The sequence below is a fragment of the Ursus americanus genome, chromosome 34 (assembly GCF_024610735.1).
Source record: "Ursus americanus isolate L20-20 chromosome 34, mUrsAme1.1.p, whole genome shotgun sequence".
Lineage (NCBI taxonomy): Eukaryota > Metazoa > Chordata > Mammalia > Carnivora > Ursidae > Ursus > Ursus americanus.
In genome coordinates this window covers 157,335-185,176 of record NC_142160.1, presented here as the reverse complement: position 1 = coordinate 185,176, position 27,842 = coordinate 157,335, and the positions used below count along the sequence as shown (strand labels likewise).

The 27,842-nt window shown below is 41.0% G+C and overlaps 1 protein-coding gene and 1 long non-coding RNA gene across 8 annotated transcripts in view; one reads left to right on the top strand and one right to left on the bottom strand.

Moving 5' to 3' along the window:
• Positions 1–3: 3 nt before the first annotated feature.
• On the bottom strand, positions 4–25,930 carry LOC123776459 (uncharacterized). The gene is made up of 5 exons (XR_006775355.2): positions 25,794–25,930; positions 24,878–24,936; positions 24,302–24,498; positions 17,886–17,981; positions 4–6,061 (listed from the first exon to the last, which is right to left on the bottom strand). It is a non-coding gene; the product is annotated as an uncharacterized LOC123776459 (long non-coding RNA).
• LOC123776458 (uncharacterized) overlaps positions 24,930–27,842 on the top strand; it is a 106,735-nt gene continuing 103,822 nt past the window's right edge. For all 7 annotated transcript variants that reach the window (XM_087858847.1, XM_045772447.2, XM_045772444.2 and 4 more), the window contains exon 1: positions 24,930–26,102. In XM_087858847.1, the coding sequence (XP_087714973.1) occupies positions 25,588–26,102 (515 nt within the window). In that variant the 5' untranslated portion in view covers positions 24,930–25,587. The remainder of the gene's footprint in view (positions 26,103–27,842) is intronic.

Below are 27,842 nucleotides of genomic sequence, written 5' to 3'. Positions count from 1 at the left end.
CTTTTAAGTTTCACTCTAGAGTCATTTCTATTCTGACTGAAGAAGACCCTTTAGCATTTCTTTTGGTGTGTGATTGCTAGTGACAAATTTTGTTTGTTTCTTGGAAAATGTCTTTGTTTTACCCTCATTTCTGAAAGATATTTTTACTGAATATAAGATTCTAAGGTGACAGTTATTTTCTATTAGTATTTTGAATATATTTTGTTAAAGTTTGTGCTTCACTGTTTTGTTGGAAAATAAGCTTTCAATGTAATTACCTTTGAAGGTAATGTGCTTTTTTTCCTTTTCTCTGGTTCCTTCAGAATTCATGCCTTGTCTTAGGCTGCCAACAATTGCACAGTGATATGCCTAGGTGTGATTTTCTATGTATTTGTTTGGGGCTTGCAGTGTTTTTAAAATCTGTAGCCTAGTGGGGTTTTTCTTTTCTTCATATTTTGGGAAATTTTTTGCTATTATCTAGTCAAAGTATGCTTCTGATTCATTATCTTCCTCTGCTTTGTCTAGAAATAACACTATTAGTTACACCCCATTAACCTTTTTCCATTGGTTCTTTCATATTTCAGTGACCCTTGTCTTCTCCTGTACCTGGTGATTTTCAATCAACTACCAGACACTATATATTAAAAATTGTAGAGATACTGAGGTGGTCTGGATGATACCTTCTTCCAGAGAAGATTTGCCTTTGACATTTAACAGGTGACTAGGCAAGAGCATGAACACCCCTGTTTGTCTTCATGCAGTCATGTAATGAGAGTAAGACTGGGGTCCAGTCCCCATGAAGGCATGTCTGGCGTTTTTCACTCTTATTTCTAGGGGATACCCTAGAGATGTAGACTTGGGGAGATTGCCAGGTGCCTCATCCTGGGAAGGAACTTAATTCTAGTATTTGTACCAATAGGTCCCATAAATTTGTCAAAAACTGTCTTAACCTTTCTTGGCCCGCATTTGCTTTAAAAATTTGCAAACACCTCTTTTTAATAAATAGCCCCAAATTCCAGAGGTTATGTCTTATCTCTAATCTTACTCATGCAGTTTCTCACTTCTTGGTAGCCCTCCAGTGCATAACAGAATTAAATATATTTCATATTTTCTTCTACCATACTGGTCTATACCACCTGCTCTGTCATTAGCGGATTCAATGCACTGAGAGTTGTTCTTTCTAAGGAGTGTGGAATTCAGAAATATATATATTTTTAATTAAAACTAAAAAATGAAAATCCTCTCATTTGTGTGTGACACTATTCCCATTTTTTTGTTGTTGGTAAAAGTTAAGGCATTTACTGTTTTGTTAAAGATTTTGTAAACTTTGATACATAAGAGAAAATTACTTTTGGTGGTGTCAAATTTTATTATGGAAGCCAAACTTTAGCAAACGGAGATCGACTAAGAGACTCTTCATGTTTCTTTTTTAATAGTGTGTTTTTTTTCCTTTGGATAGTAAATAGGAAGTGAAGTTAATGGAGACTGGTCTAAGAGCCCAGGGTTTTGAAAATAAGGATTTCAAAGATTAATTTAGAAGGATTACTGAGATAGTGATTGTCAACCTTTTTATTCCCAGGCACATTTTATTTACTTTTTTAAAAAAATATTTTATTTATTTATTTTGAGAGAGAGAGCAGGGGGAGGGGCAGAGGGAGAGGGAGAAGCAAACTCCCTGCTGAGCAGGCTCCATCCCAGGTTCCTGGGATCATGACCTGAGATGAAGGCAGATGCTTAACCAACTGAGCCACCCAGGTACCTGCCCAGGCACATTTTTAAAGAATACAATTCTACATTACTAAGCTAACAAAACAAAACAAAACAAAACAAACAAAGTTGCATTACCTTTTGTCAACAGGGCAGTAACATCTAGGAGAAAGGAAGACTTCCTTTTGTGGGCCTCCACATATTTGAAGGGGCACTGAGAATTGCTTGGGGAATGGATGATGGACAGTTATGGATGAAATGGGAGAGTTGAATCTTACTTAGATGGAACTCCAGGGTCGGTATTGATTGAAGGCATGTACAGCAAGGACCTTACCAGGGGGAGTAGTGTGAATTAGGCATATCTTTTTATTTCACTACTATAGTTCATTTGTATTTACAGCAAAACTTTCTAAAAACAATTTTACAGTCTAAATTTTTAAATTTAAAATGTATTTTAAATTAATTTTTAAAAATTAAAAAAATCTCATTCTGTGAATTCAGTAACTAAGAAAACTTTCACTCAAACCAACATTTAATCATACATCAGATAATTCATAGGAGAGAGTAGTTTTCTGTCTTACTAAATGTAAGTAGGACTTCATTTACAAATCATCATGTCATTACATAGCAGAGAATTCATGCTGGAGAGAAACCTTATGAATACAATACTAGAAAATCATCCTGAAACTGAAAAGTTAAATTTCTGAACATCGGCAAATTCACAGATGAGAGAAATAACAGGTTAGAAGCTCATTTTGTAAAGAGAACCCTAAAAAGCAGTGACTGGAGAATCACATGGAAGTTATAAAATTTCTGCTGCAAGTAGACAAAATAAATGCACATTGTGTGGAAATAGCTTCATTCAGAAATCAGTTTTCAGTATTTGTGCATGAGTGAAATTGTGTATTTCCTGAAAATGAGAAAGACGAGAAAGACTTCTCTACGTTTGAACCAGTTATAAATTACTCATACTACAGAATTGTTGTATGTCAAAAAGTCTTTGTCCACAAGTTACATCTTATAAGACATCATAAACAATGGAGGAGAATAAGTTTTATGAGAATACATCATTTTCATAAAATGCCGTAAAATTCATACCAGAAGGAAACTGGAAGAAGTGTTTCAAGAAATATATTTCGTTTTGTTTATTGGTTAAATTTCATGCCCGTGTCTCAAACCAGTGGGGACCAATAGGCCAGCCCAATAATTGACTTTTTTTTCTTAACCTTTTAAACTTTTTATTTAGGAATGGTTTCAAACGTATAGAACAGATAGAAGTGTTCAAGAATAGGAAGGATACAAAACATATATAGTAACCCTTTACCCAAATTCATCGGTTAACATTTTGCCCAATTTGTTTTATCATTGAAATTACCTTTTAATTCTTCGAGTTTTATTAGCCATGTTGGCAAGAAGCAACTGGATTGTATCAATAAGACAGCTAATTTTCTATTGTTAAGTATTACAGAAAAATAAATATTACAATGCAAGGGAAATGAAATTTCTTCCTCTACCACTTTCAAGGCCTTTATGATGTCCTTATTCCTCAAAGTGCGGACGATGGGGTTTAGCATGGGAGTGACAACATTGTCCAGGATGGAGACCAGCCGGTCTTTGCCCAGGGAATGAGATGACATGGGCCATACACATGTGAACATGGCACTGCTGTAGCAGTAGAGAAGGACAATCACCAGATGCAAAGCACAGGTGGAAAAGGCCTTCTGCCTCCCCTCTGAGGACTGGCTAGAGGTAGGAAAGGATATGACCCAGGAAAGGAGTTCCCTCTAGTGGAGAACTGCAAACTCATTGACAGAAGTATCCCCACAAGACAACAGCCTTTCTTTTAATTAAAAAAAAAATACACTGAAACACATATAACTGTGTAAGTGTGACTTATATTTTATCTCCTGAATTTTGCACTTTCTCCACTCTCATAGCAACTCCAGCCACACCAACAGTCTGTCACTAGATAAGCAATGGTAGTCAACTTCGTAGTTTTCTTTTTACTCTGTCATACAGACACATTAATATCTGTGCACACATATGAATGTGTTTTCATTGTCTTAAGATGGGATTTTATTACACACACAGTTTTGCATCTTTTGCACTCAACAATAACTTTCAACTAGCTGAAAAGGGTCCATGGTGTGGACAGGTCATAATTTGTTCATCGTCTCCTGCCACTGTTTATTCACATTTTTGTCATTAGGAAAAATGATCCGTAACCACCCTCAAGAAGTAGGATAGCATAATGGGCTAATAGACAGTCATAACCATGTCCTTACCTACTGGAGCTTTTTTTCTTTCTTTCTGCAACCTACTTCTAGCACTGAAACTGATGGATTGAGTTATGCTTTATTTTAATAGAAATTGCCAGATATCTGTGGAATAAGACTAACATTTCATATTTCCAACATTAGTAAATAAAGCCACCCTTCCCCTCTACTAAAAATAGTGGCTACTCTTTAACTTTGAGAAGTTTTCTGATTTCAAAGTGATAACTTACTTTAATTTACATATTAATATACCTCTTTAAATGTTTCTTGACCGTTCCATTTTCTATTCTCTAAGTTGCCTTTATAAACCATTTATTTATCTTTCCTTTTGGATTGTTGTCAATTTGTAACAGTTGTTTTGTATGTTAAAGGTAATAACTCCTTTAACAAAACTATTGCTTTACTTGACTTTGTATATACTTTCCCATTCACATGATTATTTTTACCATGTTTAAATATTTCTCTCTTCATTCAATTTCTGAATTTCTAGTCTTAGTTGACCTTCACATATTATAAGATTTTTTAAGTGTCTTTTTTGGTGTATGTTGTATATCTTTTGGGAAAGTGACTTTTTTTTCTTGGGCATGGATAGCCACTTTCACAATTGTAGACAGTGTGGGTTTGCAGAGCAATTCCAATGCTTCGCCCTCACTACTTACTTTGTTACCATCTTTTGAAGATGGTAGTGGCCAGGTAATTGACTTAGGCCAGGAAAAGCAAAACACTGGTAGATGCATTCTGGGAAAACCTTTGCTGTCCTAAGAAAAGGGATAGATTTAACCACTGCCATCAATTTACCCTTCTTCCTGCCTTGTACATGATGCCTGGGACAGTGGCAACCTTCTCTGGTTTATCTATCAAATCATTCGACTGCAGGGGAAAGATTCAGAAACACTGGTCATGACAGTATTTAGTCAACACTAGTAGCAAGTTACCTCCTGACTTGCTAGGTGATAGAAATAAACAGGTTTTGCATAAACCATTCTATTCTAGGTTTCTTTTGTATCTGAAAGCATGCTTAAGTTTATTCAGGCATCAAGATGTATAAAGTAATCCATCTTTTTTCTCAAATTTTTATTTAAATTCTAGTTAGTTAACATATAGTGTAATATTGGTGTCATAGAATTTAGTGATTCATCACTTATATATTATACCCAGTCCTCAACAGAACAAGTGCCCTCCTTAATACCATCACCCATTTAGCCCATCTCCTGCCCAACTCCCTCCATCAACCCTCAGTTTGTTCTCTATAATTCAGAGTCCCTTATGGTTTGCTTCTCTTTTTTTCCCCCTTCCCCTATGTTCATCTGTTTTGTTACTTAAATTCCACATATGAGTGAAATCATATGGTATTTTCTCTGTAAAGTAATCCATCTTTTCTCTTTTAAGATAGAAAAATATTTTAAAACCCCAGTAGATAACCCCACATAAACTTAAATAAATTAGAGAGAGAGAAAATTTACATAAGATTTATAATGAGTGAGAAGAACCACAAGTGATATTGGATCAATTAATAGGGTCAAAAGAGAATACCTAGAGTAAATGAATGATTACCTGGCAGGACATAATTGACCAAAATTGAAAAGGAAATGAAAAAGTTGATAACCATAAAATAAATTGTAAATATCATTAAAGAGCAGCCATTTAAAATGTACCAGAACCATAGGAAGAGATTTCTTAAATAGGACACAAGTAATGAAGTATAAAAGAAAAAAAAATGATAAATTTGGCTTTTCAAGATTAAAAACTTGTCCTTTGAAAGGTACTGCTAAGAAAATGAAAAGACAAGATACAGAATAGAATATTTGCAATAACTATCTGACAAAAGATTTGTGTTCTGAAAATATAAACAAATTTACAACCAAATTGTAAGAAGGCAAATAATCCAATAAAAAATGGCAACAGACTCAAACAAATTGTTCATGAAAGATGTGACATGGCCAAGAAGGACAAGAAAGGATTTTCAACATTCGCCATCAAGGAAATACTAATTAAAATCACAATGATACCTCTATACTCATGAAAATGTCAAAATGATTGGCAGAAACAAGTGTTGGAAGATGTGGAGCAACTGGAACTCCTTTGTGGCAAATGCAGATCTGAAATGACACAAACACTTTGGAAAATGGTTTGCAAATTCTTAAACAGTTAAAACACACAGGTACCATACAACCCAGCCATTCCACTCCCATATTCAACCCAAGAGTAACAAAAACTTATGTCTATACAGATTTGTACATGATAGTTGATAGTTTAATTCATAATAGGCTCAAACTGAAAACAACCCACATGTCCATCATCAAGTGAATAAATATCCAAAATGTGGGCTATCCATAAATGACTACTGCAATGCTATTCAGCAACAAAGAGCAATGACTACTGACATGTGCAACAACACAGATGAATTTCAAAGTAATTTTGAGTAAAAGAAGAAGCCAGACATAAACGAGTATCACATGCTGAATAATTGCATTTATATGAAATTCTGGAAATGCAAACTAATAGTCAAGTGACACAAATCAGATTGGTGGTTGCCTGGGGCTGGGGGGAGAGGGAGGGATGGCCATCAAAGGGGTACAAGAAATGTTTTGTGAATGATGAAAATGTTCTGTATTTTTACTGTGTTGGTGGTTTCATAGATGTACACAACTGCCAAATGCATTGAACACTAAATGGATGCAGTTTGTTGTATGTAAATTATATCAATAAAGTTGATTTTTAAAAGACAAAATGAAAAGATGGATTCATATCTCACTTTAGTACATGTTAAGAGATAATTTTATTAATTCAAATTATTCCAAATCCTAGAGATAGCATTTCCCAATATATTTTTTGTAATTCCCAATATATGTTAAATTTCTCATTGCTTCATTGAAATTTAAAAATATACCATCACTAGGAGAGGGAGGCAAGATGGCAGAAGAGTAGGGGACGTCGTTTCATCTGGTCCCTCGAATTTAGCTGGATATCTATCAAACCATTCTAGACACCCATGAATTCAGCATGAGATGTAAGAAAATATATCTGGAAATCTACAAACAAAAATGACTGCTTTTTGCAAGATAGGAGGTGTGGAGTCATGAATCTGCAGGAAAATATCGGAAGATGAACGGAGGGGGGAGGGAGCCTCCATAAGCTGGCTACTGGAAGTTGATATAACACCAGGGTGCAGAATTGGAACCCTTAGAAATCTGCAGTGAGAGACATCCCTTTCTGAAAAGGGCTCGGGATGAAAAAGGTAGAATTCTAGGTGAGTCATTGTGGTCTTAGGATCTCAGGAGACAGAAAGAAGGAGGGTGCCTGAACTGACAGAATGCCCAAGCAGCAGAGGGGTTATGGTCAGCGAGCCCAGGAGGGACTCAGCTCTGGTTGTCATAAACTGGGAGCCAGCCAGTAGGGACACTGCTCTTTGCCTGAACACCTGGAAAAGCACTGGAATGTGTGGACTGGTTACCATCCCTTGGGAGGGACAAACTCGTTGCGCCTATGACTGGGCAACAGCTCTCAGAGTGACAGCGGTGCTGGAAAGGACAGTAGGGCGGTACCCAGCCATGACCTGGGAGCATCAGGGCAGGGTGTGTGCGAACGAGCCCAAAGACACAAAGTACAGAGACCCTCTTAGGTTCCTGGGAATCCTTCCGGTGAGAACTGCAGTAGGAGCTACCTGCAGGAGTCTGTGGAGCTTGGTGCACACAGAAAGGGAGACATTTTGGTCAGAAGGTTTATTGAAGAGTGGGGACCGCAGTCTTGTGGCTCTGGCTGGGAGATCCAGTAATGGCTATTTTGGCGCTGACCCTCTGAAGAGGTGGGGAAAGCCACCAGGGAAGAAAGCCACAGAGGACCAGCTTACATTAAGCCCATCCCCCTGACAAGGGGTGGGGCAACTCCACCCAGGCAGATACCTGAGAAACAGCACAGCAGGCCCCTCCACCAGAAGACAGACTGGGTGTTATACACAAGTAATGAATCATGGAAATTTACATCAAAATCTAGGGATGTACTGTATGGTGACTAACATAATTAAAAAATATTATTAAAAAAAAAAGAAGACAGACTGGAAGAATAGGTGAATGACAAGCTTATGGATCCCAGGAAACTGTAAAACTCCAGCACCAGGGAAAACAGTATATTGATCTCCAGGTGTTTTCTCATGACTCATTTATCCTTCAGACTAAAATTTTCCGTTTTTTTTTTCTTCTTTACCTTTTTCCCATTTCAGCTAGATTCATATTTTACCAACTTATTTTTTTTTGATGTAAAGTTCGAGGATTCATTAGTTGCATATAACACCCAGTGCACCATGCAATACGTGCCCTCCTTACTACCCATCACCAGCCTATCCCAGTCCCCCACCCTTCTCCCCTCTGAAGCCCTCAGTTTGTTTCTCAGAGTCCATAGTCTCTCATGCTTCATTCCCCCTTCTGATTACCCTCCCTTTCTTTATCCCTTTCTTCTCCTACCGATCTTCCTAGTTCTTATGTTCCATAGATGAGAGAAACCATATGATAATTGTCTTTCTCTGCTTGACTTATTTCACTTAGCATTATCTCCTCCAGTGCCATCCATGTTGCAGCAAATGTTGAGAACTCGTTCTTTTTGATGGCTGAGTAATATTCCATTGTATATATGGACCACAGCTTCTTAATCCAGTCATCTGTTGAAGGGCATCTCAGCTCCTTCCACGATTTAGCTATTGTGGACAATGCTGCTATGAACATTGGGGTGCATAAGGCCCTTCTCTTCACCACATCTGTATCTTTGGGGTAAATACCCAGTAGTGCAATTGCTGGATCATAGGGTAGCTCAATTTTTAACTTTTTAAGGGACCTCCACACTGTTTTCCAGAGTGGCTGTACCAACTTCCATTCCCACCAACAATGTAGGAGGGATCCCCTTTCTCCACATCCTCTCCAACAATTGTTGTTTCCTGCCTTGTCAGTTTTTGCCATTCTAACTGGCGTAAGGTGGCATCTCAGTGTGGTTTTGATTTGAATTTCCCTGATGGCTAATGATTTTGAACATTTTTTCATGTGTCTGTTAGCCATTTGTATGTCTTCATTGGAAAAGTGTCTGTTCATATCTTCTGCCTATTTTATGATTTGTTTGTTTCTTGTGTATTGAGTTTGAGAAGTTCTTTATAAATCTTGGATACCAGCCCTTTCTCTGAAATGTCATTTGCAAATATCCTCTCCCATTCCGTGGGCTGCCTCTTAGTTTTGTTGACTGTCTCCTTTGCTGTGCAGAAGCTTTTTATCTTGATGAAGTACCAAAAGTTCATTTTTTGCTTTTGTTTCCCTTGCTTTGGAGACGTGTCTTGAAAGAAGTTGCTGTTGCCAATGTCAAAGAGGTTGCAGCCTATGTTCTTCTCTAGGATTTTGATGGATTCCTGTCTCACAATGAGGTCTTTCATCCATTTTGAGTTTATTTTTGTGTATGGTGTAAGGGAATAGTCCAGTTTCATTCTTCTATATGTAGCTGTCCAGTTTTCCCAGCACCATTTATTGAAGAGACTGTCTTTTTCTCATTGGATATTTTTTCCTGCTTTGTCGAAGATTAGTTGACCACAGGGCTGAGGGTCCATTTCTGGAGTCTCTATTCTGTTTCATTGGTCTATGTGTCTGTTTTTGTGCCAATACCATGCTGTCTTGGTGATCACAGCTTTGTAATACAGCTTGAAGTCAGGCAATGTAATCTTTTTCTTTTTCATCATTCCCTTGGCAATTCAGGGTCTTTTCTGGTTCCACACAGATTTTAGGATTGTTTGTTATAGCTCTTTGAAAAATGTCAATGGTATCTTAATAGGGGTGGCATTGAATATGGGCAGGATAGACATTTTAACAATGTTTATTCTTCTAATCCATGAGCATGGAATGTTTTTCCATCTTTTTGTGTCTTCCTCAATTTCTTTCATAAGTGTTCTGTAGTATCTAGAGTATAGATCCTTTACCTCTTTGGTTAGGTTTATTCATAGTTATCTTATGGTTTTTGTTGCTATTGTGAATGGAATCGATTCCTTAATTTCTCTTTCTACAGTTACATTGTTAGTGTATAGAAAAGCAACTGATTTCTGTGCATTGATTTTGTATCCTGCCACATTGCTGAATTGCTGTATGAGTTCTAGTAATTTGGGGGTGGAATCTTTTGGGTTTTCCACATAAAGTGTCATGTCATCTGTGAAGAGAGAGAGTTTGACTTCTTCTTTGCCAATTTGGATAACTTTTATTTCTTTTTGTTGTCTGATTGCTGAGGCTGGGACTTCTAGTACTATGTTGAACAATAGTGGTGAGAGTGGGCATCCCTGTCGTGTTCCTGACCTTAAGGGAAAAGCTCTCAGCTTTCCCCCCATTGATAACGATATTAGCTGTGGGCTTTTCATAGATGGTTTTTATAATATTGAGGAATGTTCCCTCTATCCCTATGTCTGAAGAGTTTTAATCAAGAAAGGGTACTGTACTTTGCAAATGCTTTTTCTGCATCAATTGAGAGGATCAAATGGTTCTTGTCTTTTATTCATGTGCTCTAGCACATTGATTGATTTGCGAATGTTGAAGCACCCTTGCATCCCAGGAATAAATCCCACTTGGTCATAGTGAATAATCCTTTTAATGTACTGTTGGATCCTATTGGCTAGGATCTTGTTGAGTATTTTGGCATCCGTGTTCATCAGGGATATTTGTCTGTAATTCTCCTTTTTGATGGGGTCTTTGCGTGGTTTTGGGATCAGGCTAATGGTGGCCTCATAGAAGGAGTTTGGAAGTTTTCCTTCTGTTTCTATTTTTTTTGAAACAGTTTCAGTGGAATAGGTATGATTTCTTCTTTAAGTATTTGGTAGAATTCCCCTGGGAAGCCATCGGGCCCTGGACTCTTGTTTTTTGGCAGGTTTTTGATTACTGCTTCAATTTCGTTACTGATTATTGGTCTATTCAGATTGTCTGTTTCTTCCTATTTCAGTCTTGATAGTTTGTAAGTTTTCAGGAAGGCATCCATTTCTTCCAGGTTGCTTAATTTGTTGGCATATAGTTGCTGGTAGTCATTTCTAATAATTGTTTGTTTCCTTGGTGTTAGTCGTGATCTCTCCCCTTTCATTCATGATTTTATTAATTTGGGTCCTTTGTCTTTTCTTTTGGATAAGTTTGGCCAGTGGTCTATTGATCTTATTAATTCTTTCAAAGAACCAGCTTCTAGTTTCATTGATCTGTTCAATGTTTTTCTAGTTTCTATTTCATTGAGCTCTGCTTGGTTTAATAATTTTTATTATTTCTCTTCTCCTGCTTGGTTTAGGCTTTATTTGCTGTTCTTTCTTCAGCTCCTTTAGGTGTAAGGTTAGCTTGTGCATTTGGGATTTTTGTAATTTTCTGAGAGAGGCTTGGATGGCTATGTATTTCCCCCTTAGGACCGCCTTTGCAGTAGCCCATAGGTTTTGGACTGAAGTGTTTTTGTTCTCATTAGTTTCCAAGGATTGTTTAAGTTCTTCTTTAATTTCCTGGTTGATCCAATCATTCTTTAGCAGGATGCTCTTTAACTTCCAAGTGTTTGAATTCCTTTGAAATTTTTTCTTGTGATTGAGTTCCAGTTTCAAGGCACTGTGGTCAGATAACATGCACGGAATAATCTCAGCATTTTGGTATTGTCTGAGACCTGATTTGTGACCAGTGTGTGGTTTATTTTGGAGAAAGTTCCATGTGCATTCAAGAAGAATGAGTATTCTGTTGTTTTAGGGTGGAATGTTCTGTAAATATCTACGAAGTCCATCTTGTCCAATGTGTCATTCAAACCTCTTGTTTCTTTGTTGATCTTCTGTTTAGATGATCTGTCCAATGCTGAGAGTGGAGTGTTAAAATCTCCTACTATTAATTTATTATTTTCAATCTGATTCTTTGTTTTGGTTAACAGCTGCCTTATGTAGTTGGTTGCTCCCATGTTGCGGGCACAGATATTTACAATTGTTAGATTTTCTTGTTGGATAGACCCTTTAAGAATGATGTAGTGTCCCTTTGGATCTCTTATTACAGTCTTCGGTTTAAATTCTAATTTGTCTGATATAAGAATTGCTACCCCAGCTTTCTTTTGAGTTCTGCTGGCATGATGAATGGTCTCCATCCCCTCACTTTCAGTCTAGAGGTGACTTTAGGTTCAAAATGAGTCTCTTGTAGACAGTATATGGATGGGTCCTGTCTTTGTATCCAATCTGCAACCCTATGCCATTTCATGGGACCATTTAGGCCGTTCACATTGAGAGTAACTACTGAAAGATATGTGTTTATTGTCATCCTATTGTCTGTACAGTCCCTGTTTCTATGTTTCTATTACTCTTGGGGGTCTTTCTTCATTTATAGAATCCCCCTTAGTATTTCTTGCAGGGCTGGCTTGGTGGTCACATATTCTTTCAGTCTGCCTGTCCTGGAAGCTTTTTATCTCTCCATCCGTTCTGAATGACAGCCTTGCTGGATAAAGTATTCTTGGCTTCATGTTCTTCTCATTTAGTACCCTGAATATGTCTTGCCTGCCCTTTCTGGCTTCCCAGTTCTCTGTGGACAGGTCTGACGTTATTCTGATGTTCCTTCCTCAGTATGTAAGGAATCTCTTCCCCCTGGCTGCTCTCAGGATATCTTCCTTGGATCTAGGTTTTGCAAGTTTTACTATTGTATGCTGGGGCATTGGTCTCTTCTCCTTGATCTTGGGAGGGGTCCTCTCTACCTCTTCGACATGAATGCTTGTTTCATTCCCCAGATTAAGTTAGTTTTCCGCTACAATTTGCTCAAAGATACCTTCTAGTCCTCTTTTTCTCCCCACCCCCTCAGGGATCCCAGTAATTCTGACATTGGAACGTTTCATGGCATCATTAGTCTAAGTCTGTTCTCATGGATTTTAAGCTGTTTGTCCCAGGCCTCCTCCTGTTCCTTCCTTTCTATCAGCTTATCTTCTAGGTCACTGATTTATTCTTCTGCCTCATTTACCCTAGCTGTTAGAGTATCCAGTTTAGACTGCATCTCATTCATAGCATTTTTGAGTTTGGCCTGATTAGCTCTCAGTTCTGCCCCTAGAGATTCTATATTGCCACTAATGGTTTTCTCAGGCCTAGATATTGACTTCATTATTTCTACCCTGAAGTCTATCTATGACATCTTGCTTATATACATATCCATTAGGTCTGCGGGAGAGGCCATTGTCTCTGGCTCTTTTCTTTGTTGGGAGTTCCTCCTCCTAGTCATTCTGTTGAGGGGTGGTTGAGGGAATGTACAGTCCAAAACATCAACCACAATCCAGGCAAGATGCAGCCTCGAGACCATAGATTTTCTGCTTGTGGAGATCCAGATATATACTCTTACATCTCAGGCTGATTTCATGGGTGTTCAGAATGGTTTGGTAGATATCCAGCTAAATTCAGGGGACTGGTTGAATCGAAGTCCCCTACTTCTCCACCTTCCTGCCCCCTCCTATTTTACTTATTTTCATGCACAAAAACAAGGGTGGTATGTGTTTGTGCAGAGCACACTGTGGGAAGTCAGGTATGCCACTACTGTACTTTGTCCCTGATAACCAGGGACTCTTACAAGCATTTGGTCATTGAAATTTATAGTTATACAAGTGATCAGTCTGTCAGGAGTTGTACACCACGTGGTAAACCTCAGTTTTCCCAGAAAGGTTGAAGGCACCATCCACTCAGGCCCTTAGGAATCCTGATGTAAAGGTTTAAAGGTATAATTATAGTTTCTTGCTTAGGGATTATCCCTGCTTCCAGTTGCAAGACTGGTCCCAGAATCATTACATCAGATAGGAACAAAGAAAGTTGAGGTGATGAGGAAAGAAATGTAATCATAAACACCCAGAGCTGTAAGTACCAATCCAATTTCATATACTTTCCAGCTTTGTGTGGGGCCTTCCTCCAAGCATCTCTGCATTGCTTCTTCTCTCCCACCTCCACTCGTTTCATGCACCCAGGTGGCTACTTCAAGTGAGCTTACCAAGATATCCATTTGAGAGTTCCAGTCACCTACTGATCATGAAGATTCTTCTGATGGCTTTTAGCAAAACCTATTTTAATGTGCCTCCTAAATTTCCATAAGGTCATGACCCATATAGGCACCCCTTTAATAAAGGCATCTACTGCTCATCTGTCTAACTATACAGCTAGACCATTAGCCACTACTCATGAATTGGTTAAAACAAACAAACAGGGGCGCCTGGGTGGCACAGCGGTTAAAGCGTCTGCCTTCGGCTCAGGGCGTGATCCCGGCGTTCCGGGTTCGAGCCCCACGTCAGGCTCCTCCTCTATGAGCCTGCTTCTTCCTCTCCCACTCCCCCTGCTTGTGTTCCCTCTCTCGCTGGCTGTCTCTATCTCTGTCGAATAAATAAATAAAAAATCTTTAAAAAAAAAAAAACAAACAAACAAACAAACAAACAAACAAACAAACAAACCCAAACTAGGGTAGAATAGCACACAGTTCATCCACTGAGCTGATATGTTTTTACTTTTTCAGACAGATTTCCCATCAGTCATTTCTAGTGTGGTAGCTTTCCAAACCAGATGCTGTCCATTCACCATAGAATTGTCATCCATACACTAAGCAGTTCTTTGTTGGTCTCTAGAAAGCTCTTTACAGGGCACTGTCCAGTGGCAGTAGGATCAGGAAGCTCCTCAGGTGATATTCCAAAGTTGGTTCTCAGAAAAAGAGGCTATCTGCTTGTGAATATTATAAATACATCTTTGCATTTCCCTGGTAGGATGTTTCTGCACAAACTATTTCCAGTTTTGTATGGAACTCTTTTGGGTACTGCCCTCCATCACCCAAGATACGAAGAGTATTTCAGAATTATTTTCTGTCTTTCAGTAATAGGGGCAGTTTTAATTAATATCCAATAGCAAGCTCATAGTTGTCTCTCAAGTGGAAATTTTCTGGTATAAAGCCCCAGAAGTCACCAATGGCTTTTGCCCTAAGCCTCAGCCTGTGTTCTGTATAGGATGACTGTTCAGAACATCTGTCCACACCAGCACTTTGGCTTCTAACAGCCATTACTTAATGTGGTAATGTCTTTGCCATCAGTGATTCCAGTCTATCAAACTAATAATCTGTGTGGGCTGGCGTCATCTTAGTCACTCCTATTGCGGACACGTAATCAATGTCACTAGACAGCAGGTTTATGTGCCTTCTGTTCTACAATACTAGGTAGCTGAAATGTTCCCCAGTCAGATATAACATCTACTTCCATAATATAATCAGATAAATAAGATACAACCACGTCATGTAAAATCTGTTGAAATAGTCTCATTTTTACCCAAACTGTCACCTTAATACCATCAAACACAGCATTCCCATATCCTCCTAACCTAAATGTAGCTCTCTTTAGGACTTCACCAACAGGTTTTGGATCACAGTATATCAGGCTCATGCCAATGACAAGTTCCAGAAAAGTCTCTCCTTCACCCCTGACCATGTCCCCACTCATGTGCATGTGGTTTTGGATCCCAAGCTAGGGATTAGGCCAAAGGATGCTGGCCCTTTTGTCAATCCATATACTGATTAGATTGTAGGAGCACCACCCCAAAGTCAGGTTTCTCATTGTCACTCTGCCTTCTAGCTTTTTTAAATTATTCCAAACTAGAGTAAATAAAGTAGGTTTGTATAAGACCTTTCAAAGTTGGGGACTAGCAGGAACTCCCCATCTGTCTACCCAACCTCTAAGAGTGCTACATTAAGACCTTTGCTTTGTCCCCATCAGTTCATCCCATTTCTTAACATTTAAAGGTCTCCAACCCTTTAAAGCTGGGCCTAGTTCTCCTCTTTGTCTTTCCCCAGTCTCCTGAAAATTACTCTGACTTTCATAGTTTTCTGTTGTTTAGCAGGACTTTCCCTTTGGTAGCAGCCCTGAGGCTAACATCTATAGCTTGGACCAGCAGATTTTGAGGTTGGCCCACACTGTTCTTGTTTTCATTTTAACTTTGCCCATCAATAGCAGCTCTGAGAGCAGAGCATGTAGCTTGGACCTGCCACAACCTCAGGTTGGCCCAGCATCAGGAACCATGCCAATATTTTCCTTCACTGTTATTGTAACTATCACAGGGCCACAATGACCAAGGGATTGTATATTTCTTGTTACTTTGCATTTCCTTATGCATCCAGTGAGCCAGCTTCTTGGGAGTTAGATCCATCATTTCTAAATCCCACTGGTAACTTTTACCTCTAGTAACTGATCACAACACAGCTATAGTTCTATACTGTAGGTGAGCCTATGGTCCCCCAGGAATAAAGATTTATCATTTCTCATGCCTTCTCCTTTATCTTCTCAAACTACACATTTCAATTTGTCAGGGTCATTCTAGTAAATCCCATTTCTCACACCAAATGCAGAGTTAGAGCACAGTCAAGACTCCCTTCTCTCCTGACACCATTTGTGAGTTTGTGGGGATGGTCCTTAAAACACCCTTAGTTTCAGTTATTCACTAGAAGGACTAACAGAACTCACTCATGGGTATGGCTTATGCAGAGAAGATACAGATTAAAATCAGGCAGGGAAGAGAAGTATAGGGTAGAGTCTAGGAGAGTTCCAAACCCAGAGCTTCCATATTTCCTCTCCTCATGGAATCACAGACAGCATTAACTCCTCTTGGCACTGTATTGTGACAATAATGCACATAGTACTGCCAACCGCGGAGGCTCACCAGAGACTTGACGTCCTGAGTGTTTATTTGGGCTCCACGCGCAGCTGCTCATGTGGCTAACCTCAATGTCTAGCACCTCTGGAGGTCAAGCTGATCATGCATGACAAAGTTCCCACAAGAAATCACACCGTTAAACTTTGGGGTGGGGCAGCTCTCACCCCAAGACAATTAGGCATGACAGTCCAAAGGCATATCATCAGGCTCAGAAGAAGCCAATAGCAAAGACACATCTGTCTCCAGGAAAGGTTAAATTCTTTATTACACCACACTATCCTCTCGCTTAAAAAAATTTCACAACACTTAACACCATCTGATGTTACGTATTCAACTGTCTATTATTTATTTCCCCCTGTTAAAATGCATGCTTTGAGAGAACAGGAACTACAACTATTTCCGTCACTGCTGTGACTTGGCATACAATAGTCACCCAGTAAATACCTGCTGAATCAAACACACACTCTCTTAGGTCCCCCCTTCCTTAATCTTGTTGCCCTTTTTTCTTCCCAATGCAAGCACGGACTGGATTCCCAGCCCCTCACCGCAGGCTACTGCACTCACTCCAACTCTTACTCACGTCCACTTGTCCTCTCCAGGCCTGGCCTCCTCCTGAGCTCTCAGTGTGGGATTCTCCTGTGGCAGATTCTACCCAGTGTGGGTTCTTTATGTGCACATTCTCAGCCCTTATTAAACTATGAAACCCTTCATGATTTACACATTTTTGAATATACACCCAGGAGATTGCCTTGCACAATTTACAAGTTCAAGACATATTGGTTAAAACAATAAATAAATGAATGGGTGAATAACAAAAACTGGTTAAAAAGAAGAAAACATGGACAGGTCATTCAGTGAAAACCAAAATAGAAATAGAATACACATACACACACACCACACACTTCACACACCACACACATACACCATACCCCCCACTATTCACACATACACACCACACACACACACTTTTGTAAGGAAGAGTATCACTTGTACAAGTCTAAATTCAAAATAAATAAGCTAAGAAGGATTTAAATACAAAATATACAGTAACTTTCGTGGTTGAGGAAGAAGTGTTGGATGATAAAAGGAGAGTAAATTGGGTTGGGTGTGATGAGGGAGAGGACGAGGGGAAAGACACTCGGCATATAGCACTATCTCCACAAGGCTTAAAAACTCTATCTTCCAGACTCAGGGGTGCTGCCTCCTCACTACAGGTAAATTGCTACCTGAAATGCCCCCTTAGATGCCCCCAACATTCCCTCACTTACCTGAGCACTGGCATGTAGCTGGTGCTCTGTCACCTGTCCAGGGCTCCTGCCCTTGCTCCAGTAAGGAGAGTACAGCTGGCTTAGAAATGGGACGTCCTGCTCACAAGAAAACAAGAGTTATGCTGGGATGTCCCGGAATTCATATCCAGTCCTTTGGTCAAGAAAGAAATAGAATTGGGGCGCCTGGGTGGCACAGCGGTTAAGCGCCTGCCTTCGGCTCAGGGCGTGATCCCGGCGTTATGGGATCGAGCCCCACATCAGGCTCCTCCGCTATGAGCCTGCTTCTTCCTCTCCCACTCCCCCTGCTTGTGTTCCCTCTCTCGCTGGCTGTCTCTATCTCTGTCAAATAAATAAATAAAATCTTTAAAAAAAAAAAGAAAGAAAGAAAGAAAGAAATAGAATTAAAAGAAGGGCCAAACTGAGAAAAGCATATATCATGAAAAATGAAGAAAATTAAGTTTCCACCCTAATCTATGAAGCCAGAATGGAAAGCAGAAATCCTCTCTGTGAACGGAAAGCAGAAATCCAGCTGGTTATTCAAATGGCAAATAAGTAATTCACAGTGTAGGAAGCAGATTCCTAAGAGCGGATTTCGTAATGTGGAGAACAGACGTCTTTACCACTGAGACCAAGTTCCTGTGGTCACCCAACATCACATCTCGGTAGGAAACTCTGCACAGAGTTCAGGCAGTTCGACTAAATGTACAGTCACCTCACTGAGCACCTCCACTTTCTGGAACAGCACACATGGAGAGGAAGCAGAGGCGAACACAGACAGGGAAGAAGTTCTGTATAAAAGGGGAGCTACTCTGTGCCAACAAACATGCCATGGAGAATTCCAAAGAAATTAGTGAACAAAGCAGTAGGTCTTCACATTCTGAAACATTCCATTTTCTCCATGTGGAGTTTCTTGTATAAAATGGGCATTTCTGTGATCCCATGATGGATATACAAAAGCAAAGGAATCTCACAGTTAAAAAAGAATAGCATATATGCACACACTCAACACATTTCCTGGGAGATCAAATCTTTTTTTGTTGTCGTTAAGTAATCTACACCCAGTGTGGGGCTCAAACTCATAACCCTGAGATCAAGAGTTGCATGCTCTCCTGACTGAGCCAGCCAGGTGTCCCTGGAAGAGCAGATCTTAATAAATGTTTCTTTTTCCCTTCTGTCTTTAAGCTCTAGAAAGGAGAAATTCTGAGCTTCCTTACAAGATGACTTAGGAACTACTTTACAAGTAAAATTTTATAATACCTGATGTAAAGACAAATCCTAAAACCTTCGGTTAGAAAAACCAGCTCCAGTGACAGGTGCAGAGGTGTTATGGCAAGGAGCTTCCCAATAGCATCTCTAGAAGGAGGAAGACCAAGAAGCAATTCTTCCAGCACCCTAAGAAAAACCAACACTGATCTGAATTCTGCACCCAAACTATCAACCTAGTGTGTATGAATACATTTCTAGCTATGTGATGACTCAAAAAAACACCAGATCATTTTCAAATGCATATGTACTTAAAAAAAAAAGATTTTATTTATTTGAGAGAGAGAGAGAGAGCGAAAGCATGAGTGGGGGGTGGGGGAGGGGCTGAGGGAGAGGGAGAAGTGATTCCCAGCTGAGCAGGGAGCCTGACTTGGGGCTCGATTCCAGGACCCCAGGATCATGACCTGAGCCAAAGGCAGACCCTTAACTTACTGAGCCACCCAGATACCCCTGAACCTTTTTTTATAAAGCTAGCAGAGTACAAGTTGGAGGTAATGGGAATGCATGAGAAGACATAGGGCTCCCTAACTCCCTCCCACCCAACCCCCAAAGGAAGCATCACAGAGGTTCAATATTGAAGCAAAGTTCTAGTATAATAAGCAAAAGTGACTTCTAGGTAAAATAACTCATAGCAGCCAAACGTCAGTTAAGTGACTCCATTTTGGAGCAGGGCAGAAGGCTCTGTAAGAAAGGTCTCAGGAGAAAAAAGAAAACTAATGTACATGGCTGTATGGAAAATATTTTTTTTGAAAGATTTTATTTATTTATTTGACAGAGATAGAGACAGCCAGCGAGAGAGGGAACACAAGCAGGGGGAGTGGGAGAGGAAGAAGCAGGCTCCCAGCAGAGGAGCCTGATGTGGGGCTCGATCCCAGAACGCCGGGATCACGCCCTGAGCCGAAGGCAGACGCTTAACCACTGTGCCACCCAGGCGCCCCTGACTCTGGCTTTTACTATGGCTGGGGAGGGGGCCAGGATGAAGGTTGTGTGTGTGGCCAGGGTAGACTCTTTATTATAAATACATTCTTTATTATTCCATTTACACAAAATTCTAGGAAATGCAAAATAACACACAGCGACAGAAAACAGATCAGTGATTGCCTGATGCTGAGGGGAAGGATGAAGAGTAATGGGAAACAGGTATTACAAAGGGGCCCCCCAAAACTTCTGGGAGTGATAGGTATGTCCACGATCTTGATTGTGGTGATGATGTCATGGATATACAGACGTATGTATCACAATTTATTAGTGAAGACAAAGGCCTGACAGCATACTCTGTGGGTCAGACTGCACTGTGATAGGTACTCTGGTACACCGCAGGTGGAAGTGATGGTACAGCAGCCCTCAAGAGGACAATCTGACAGTATCTAGTAAAATTACATGGAATTAATAGGTCATGGGAATAAAAGGCACAGCATAGAGAATATAATCAATGATACTGTAATAGCACTGTATGGGGACAGATAGCAGCCACACTTGTGATGAGCGTACCATAATGTATAGACGTGTTCAATTAGTATGTTACACACCTGAAACTAATGTAACATTGTGTGTCAACTATACTCTAATTTAAAAAAAATTTAAAACATGTAAAATATAACCAAATCTTAAAATGATTAAACACCTCAGACTTAAGGATTTAAAAAATAATATAACAAAAACATATGTACCTATCACCATGATTAAGAAATAAAATACTATAAAGAACAGTTGAAGACAACTATATAAGGAACAGGAAATAAAACACAGTAAGCATAAAAAATTTGACAAATTTGACTATATTAAAATTAAGAACTTGTGTTTATCTGGATACCATGTACACTATTAGAGAAAAGTCAGACAACCCAATGTTATCTGACTGACTCAGTCACTTTACAAAGGATATATTTTTTCCAATGAACATATGAAAAGGTGCTTATTAGTCATCAGAGAATGTCAAGTAAAACCAAAATTAGATACCACTATCCATTTACCAGAATGACTTAAATTAAAAAGCCTGATTATACTAAATGTTGGTAGGGATGTGAAACAACTAGAACTCTCAAACAAACTGATGAGAAATATAAATTGGTGCAACCACTTTGGAAAACTGTCACTACTTACTAACGCTGAACATATCCATACTCTATGACCAGCAATTCCACCTCAGGTATGTATCACACATAAAAGAAATGCACACACAAGTTCACCAAATGACATTAGAAGGCTCACAGCAATTCTCTTCATAATAAAGGATAGAAACCAAATGCCGGCCAACATCAGAGTGGAAGATGTGGTATTTACAAACAACACAGAACAGCAATGAAAATGTATGAGTTTCAAGAAAATGCAGCAACACTGACACAGAATGTTAAGAAAAAGGCACCAGACACGGAAAGAGCACACACTGCATGATTCCATTTATGTAAAGTTCAAAAACTATGTCAGAACAGGTTAACTCTGGAGGATAGAGGAGTGGGAAGTGACTGGAAGTGGGCATGAGAAGGAACATTGATTATGTTCCATTTGATTTGGGTGATGGTACCAGAGAACCAGTTTGTGAAAATTCACAAGTTACGCAGTCATGATTTCTCTACTTATTTCTACTTATGTTAGTGTTCAATAAAAAACTTAAAAGCACAATGAGATGCCATTACAACCAGCAGAACAGAAATACTTATGTCGAATGAAGGAATGAAGAGCCAAGGAAAACTCTCCTACATTGCGTATGGAAAGGTGCAAATTGATACATTTAGTTTAACAAAGTATTTGGCATTTTTTTAAAGCTGAAACAGGCATGATCCAATTACCCAGCAATGTCCCTTCTAAGTATATACAGGCATACCTCATTTTATTGTGCCTCACTGCTATTGCCCCCTTTGTCCTTCCCTACAAGGGTTTGTGTCAACACTGCATCAAGCATCTATCAGTGCCATTTTTCCAACAGCATTTGCTCACTTTGTGTCCCAGTGTCACATTTTGGTAATCCTTGATCTGTTCAAACATTTTCATTATATTTGTTATGGTGATCTGTGATCTTCAACGTCACCACTGTAATTTGGGGGCACCACGAGCAGTGCCCATATAAGACAGAGAACTTAACTGATCAATGTTGTGTGTGTTCTGGCTGCTCCACTGACGGGCCCTTCCCCATCTCTCTCCTCCTCCTCGGGCCTCCCTATTCCCTGAGACACGACCGTGTTGACATTAGCACAGTTGATAACCCTACCGTGGCCTCTAAGTGTTCAATGAAAGGAAGAGTCACACATCTCTCACTTCCCATGGAAACTAGAAATGAGTAAGCTTCGTGAGGAACACCTGTCGAAACCCAAGACAGGCCGAAAGCTCGGCCTCTGGTGCCGGTTAGCCTAGTTACGAATGCAAAGGAAACGATCTTGAAGGACATGGCAAGCGCTACTCCAGCGAACACTCGAATGATGAGAAAGTAAAACAGCCTCCCTGCTGACACGGAGAGAGTCTGTCTGGTCTGGACGGACACTCAAACCAGCCACATTCCCTTCGGCCAAAGCCTCACCCGGACCAAGGCCCTGACTCTTCAGTTCTGTGCAGGATGAGGGGGCGAGGAAGCTGCAGAAGAGAAGTTGAGAGCTGGCAGAAGTCGGCGGGGCTAAGGAAGGAAGGTGTCTCCAAAACGTACGCGTGCAAGGTGAAGCAGTGAGTGCCGACGGAGAAGCTGTAGCAAGGGACCCCCAAGACCTAGCGAGGAGAATTCATGAAGGCGCTCGCGCCAAACAACAGATTTTCAATAGAGATGAAACAGTCTTCCATCGGAAGATGCCGTCTAGGACTTTCAGGCTAGGAAGAAGTCAATGCCTGGCTTCAAAGGTTCAAAGGACAGGCTGACTTTCTCAAGAGAGGCTAATGCAGCTGGTGACTTGAGGTGGAAGCCAGCGCTCTTGCCCATTCCAAAAATCCTAGGGCCCTTAAGAATCCTGCTACATCTACTCTATTTGTGCTCTACAAATGGAACAAAGCCTAGGTGACAGCCATCTGTTACAGTGGAATTTACTGACTATTTTAAGCTCAAGTTTGAGACATACTACTTAGGAAAAAAAGATTTCTTTCAAAATAGAACGAGTCGTTGACAATGCACCTGGTCACCCAAGAGTTCTGATGGAGATGGACAAGATTAATGTTGCTTTCATGCTGCTAACACATCCGCAGCCCACGGATCAAGGGGTAATTCTGATTTTCAAGTCTCTAAGAAATACCTTTAGTAAGACTACCACTGCCATAGATAGTGATTCCTCCACTTAATCTGGGCAGAGTCAAGCGAAAACCTGAGAGGGATTCACCATCCCAGATGCCATTAAGAACATTTATGATTCATGGGAAGAGGTCAAACTATCAACACGAACAGGAGTCTGGAAGAAGTTGATTCCAGCCCTCATGGGTGGCTTTGAGCGGTTCAAGACTTCAGTGGATCAAGTCAGTGCAGATGTGGTGGAAACAGCAACAGAACTAGAATTAGAAGTGTGGCCTGAAGATGGGATGTAACTGCCAAAATTTCATGATAAAACTTGAACAGATGAGGATTTCCTTCTTATGGATGAGCAAAGAAAGTGGTTTCTTGAGATGGAATCTACTCCTGGTAAGATGCCGTGAAGATTACTGAAATGATAACAAAGGATTTAGAATATCACATGAACCTAGTTATAAAGCAGTGGCAGGGTTTGAGAGGATGGACTCCAGTTTTGAAAGAAGTTCTACTGTGGATAAAATGCTATAAACATCACATGCCACTGAGAAATTGTGGAAGAGTCAATTGATGTGGCAACGTTCATTGTCTTATTTTAAGATATAATCACAGCCACCCCAACTTTCACAACCACCACACTGATCAGTCAGCAGCCATCAACACTGAGGAAAGATGATCCAACAGCAAAAAGATTACAACTCGGTGAAAGTTCACATAATGGTTAACATTTTTTAATCAAATATTTTTAAATTAAAGCACATCATTTTTTCTAGATATTATACTACTGCACACTTAAAAGACCAAAGTATAGTGTAAATATAACTTTTATATATATTGGGAAACCAAAAAATTAATCTGATTCACTGTATTGTGATATTTGCTTTATAGTGACAGCCTGGAACCAAACCTGCAGTTATCTTCACAGTATGCCCATGTCCTAGAGCAAGGTGCTTACCTGCATACCAGTAGTTGCGCATATAATTGCTCCAGCAGGGGGCGCCTGGGTGGCACAGCGGTTAAGCGTCTGCCTTTGGCTCAGGGCGTGATCCCGACGTTCTGGGATCGAGCCCCACATCAGGCTCCTCTGCTATGAGCCTGCTTCTTCCTCTCCCACTCCCCCTGCTTGTGTTCCCTCGCTGGCTGTCTCTCTCTCTGTCGAATAAATAAGTAAAATCTTTAAAAAAAATAATTGCTCCAGCAGAAGTGTAATAGTCCCAAACTGAAAAGTATCAAACTAACCACCAATGATATACCGAACATATAAATTAACCTGTTTAAATAAGGATACACTATCCAACATTATGAAAATATACACAATACAGACACATTTCACATTATAATGTTAAAAAATAATAATACAGAAGGACAGAAAGTCACATAAAGTTAATAAAAAGTACACTATCATTTACTGATTAATTATTAGGTAGGTAAACTATAATGAAAAAAGTGATTATCGTGAAAGTTACGGGTGGATAGGAAGCATGATTTTGATTTTGAATGGGATGTTCTATGTTGTGACCAGGGTGGTTACCTGAGTGTTTTCATATTTCTATTGTTACTTTGTGTATTTTCCAAATTCTCCAAACTGATCTGTAATTTTATAAGCAGAAAAAATACATTTAATAAAATAAAAAGACAAAACAGAAGAAAACGGAAACATTTATCTAATTACTGATAGGAGGTTAGGGGGACGGCAAGACACACTGGGCTCTTTACATAGGCACCCGACCCCAACGTTTTCTCAAATGGTAAATACTGGAAACCGGGTCACTTGCTGGGCCTAGGTCAGGCATCAAAGGGAGACAAAAAATTCAAATCAGGAGGCAAGGAAATCAAAGCTGAGGAAAAAATGAATTATCACAAAAAGAAAACGAGAAAGAAACACCAAGGTACCTCGTAAGTGGTTTTCAGACATGCACCTCTTGGCGAAGGGCCGAACCGGGAAAGTGGAAAAGATTTCCTTGGGAGTCCAGAATGACCCACTTCGAAAGTACCCTCAGCTCCAGCCCCCGTCAAGGCCCAACCACGCACTCACACACAGAACCTTCTGGCCGACTGCCCGCATCATAGCTGCGGCGTCTGGGAAGCAGTAGTCCCGCCGCAGGGCGCTGGAGGCACAGGCACAGGCCGCACACGCCGCGGCAGAGGGTCACAGGCGCCCCCGGGGACAACGGCACACGCCGCACACACAAGCGTCACCCCTCCGCCGCCCCGAGGCGCCCACCGGTCGCCCTCCCCAGGATGTGGGAAGCCCCCGCTTTCAGCGACCTCCAGGCGCAGTCAGGAACGACCCACACTGCCCTGCGGATCGGCCGCGCTGGTGCCCCAGGACCCCTAGCCCACAGAGGTCGAATTCTCCCGCCAACCCCCAAAGAAGCGCCCAAACCCCGGGTAAATGGAGTTGCGACGCAGCGCCGGCTCAGTGGCTCAGACACGGAGGCCGGTACCTGCAGACCTGCCAGCACCAAGCCTGAGCGCACAGTCCCACATGGTTCTGGAGGAACCGTCTTTCCGGGCCAGCCCACTAGCCCGGGCGCCGAGCGTCGCGCAGGGGCTCCCAACGCAAGCATCTGGGAAATGTCGCGCAGAGCCGTAAAAGCAGCGGGACGGACCCGAGAAACTCTCGGCCCGGAGCAGAAGCACGTGGGCCACGCCGCGCAAAGCTTTAAAAGCGGCTGGTCGGGCGAGGGAAGCGATCAGTTCGGGCGCCTGGGACTCGGCGGAAGTTGTGCAAATAAGAACTGCTGGGTGCACAGGTGGGTGGTCGTCCTACCTCTCGGTGTCCGCCCTGGGCGGGGGGGGGGGGGCCGCCGTAACTGCCTGGTGGGCCCCGAGGAATCCTGAGAGTTCTGGCCCAGCTTCCGGTTGTCCGAGTTGAGACGAAAGTGCACATGACGTCGGCGTTCTCGGTGGGGTTGTATCGGTGGAACTAGCCGCGTCCTGAGCTTGGGCCAGTAGGAATACGTGATTGGGGTAGGATTGGCTCGAGCGAAGCTTGGCTGTGTTTGCCGGTGAGACCGTGTTTGGGATGCTGGGTGGATAGGAATCTCCGAGGATACAGAATGCGGTGCTGTGACTGGAAGGAGGTGTGCCGTAGGGGAGAGGAGGGCTGTGAGTACGTGAGAGCCATGAACCGCGGACGGGCCTCTTAGAACATCACTGTAGTTCCCATGCGGAGAGGCGGAAATCATCTAAGATAGATCAAAACAGACGTTTAGTTTGGTGTGTGTTGGCCTGGCCGAGAAAAAGGGGCCCAGACACCCGAGATGGCCGACTCTCCCGCCAAGATTTAAACCAAAACCTAGGCGGGAAACCGAAACCCGTCCTACCGACTTTCCTCACCCCCCAGCAGTACCCAATAAAAACCTGCCTCGACTCTCCAAGACAGACTTTCCCCACCCCCAGCAGTACCAAATAAAAACCCTCGCTACCTTGCCCTGGGCGCGACTTCCCCGACTCACCGCTCATTCCTGAGTCGTGGAACCTCGCCCGAGGGTGCTTGCTTTAATAAAGTTCATCCCTTGAACCATGCTTGCCTTGCGGTCTTGATTTCATTGGCGACGAGAAAAACCTAACAGTGTGCATGCAAGATCCGAATTTGTTTTTAAACAAGAAAGAATATTTTGCTTCTGGGTGCCTATGATTGCCAGATCTGTGAGGGAAGATGTTCACTCTCTTCTTTGGTGGATAGTTGGGGATTCGGGGGGATTGGCCCAAATTTGCCAGCTTTGGGCCTAAGTAAAGCAGTAAAAGTCACCAGGCAATGTCCTGAAGAGCTCAGAATTGAGGAATGCGGCAAGTGGCTAGGTCAGATAGTGCTTGTGCTCATTTTCTGAAGAGAAAACATTGGCTTAAAATTGGATTTAAGGCTGAACACAATTGGACAGGGAGGCTGGACCAATTTACTCTGAGCACAGATCACTTGAATCGTTTCTATGAAGATTTATTTTCCATTTGTTTCACCATCATCGTTCTTCATGTCATTATAAATAATAGAATCCAGTAGGAGAGCTGGGGATAAAATTATTCTGATGGAGTTATTAAAACGGTAGTTTAAGGATGTAACGGAATAAAGACCCCCTTTCCCACTTTACAGTAGACACTAATAAGAATAGAAATAAACAACAGGCCGGTGATGGGTAGTAAGGAGGGCACGTATTGCATGGAGCACTGGGTGTTATATGCCAACAATGAATCATCAAACTTTACATCAGAAACTAGGGATGTACTGTATGGTGACTAACATAACATAATAAAAAATTATTATAAAAAAATAGAAATAAGCAGCATGAAATAAACAAGACCTATTTTAGAAAAAATATGATCACTCTAGAAAAATGTAAACCTTAAGTGGAAGACAACCTAATTGTAGATAGGGAAACTAAATATCAGCTATCAGTTCACAGGACCAAAAAAATAAATGAGGATCTGAAACAGCGAACATAAGGTCGATTTTATGCACAAATCTTGATTTGTAACACTCATAGGAAGATAAT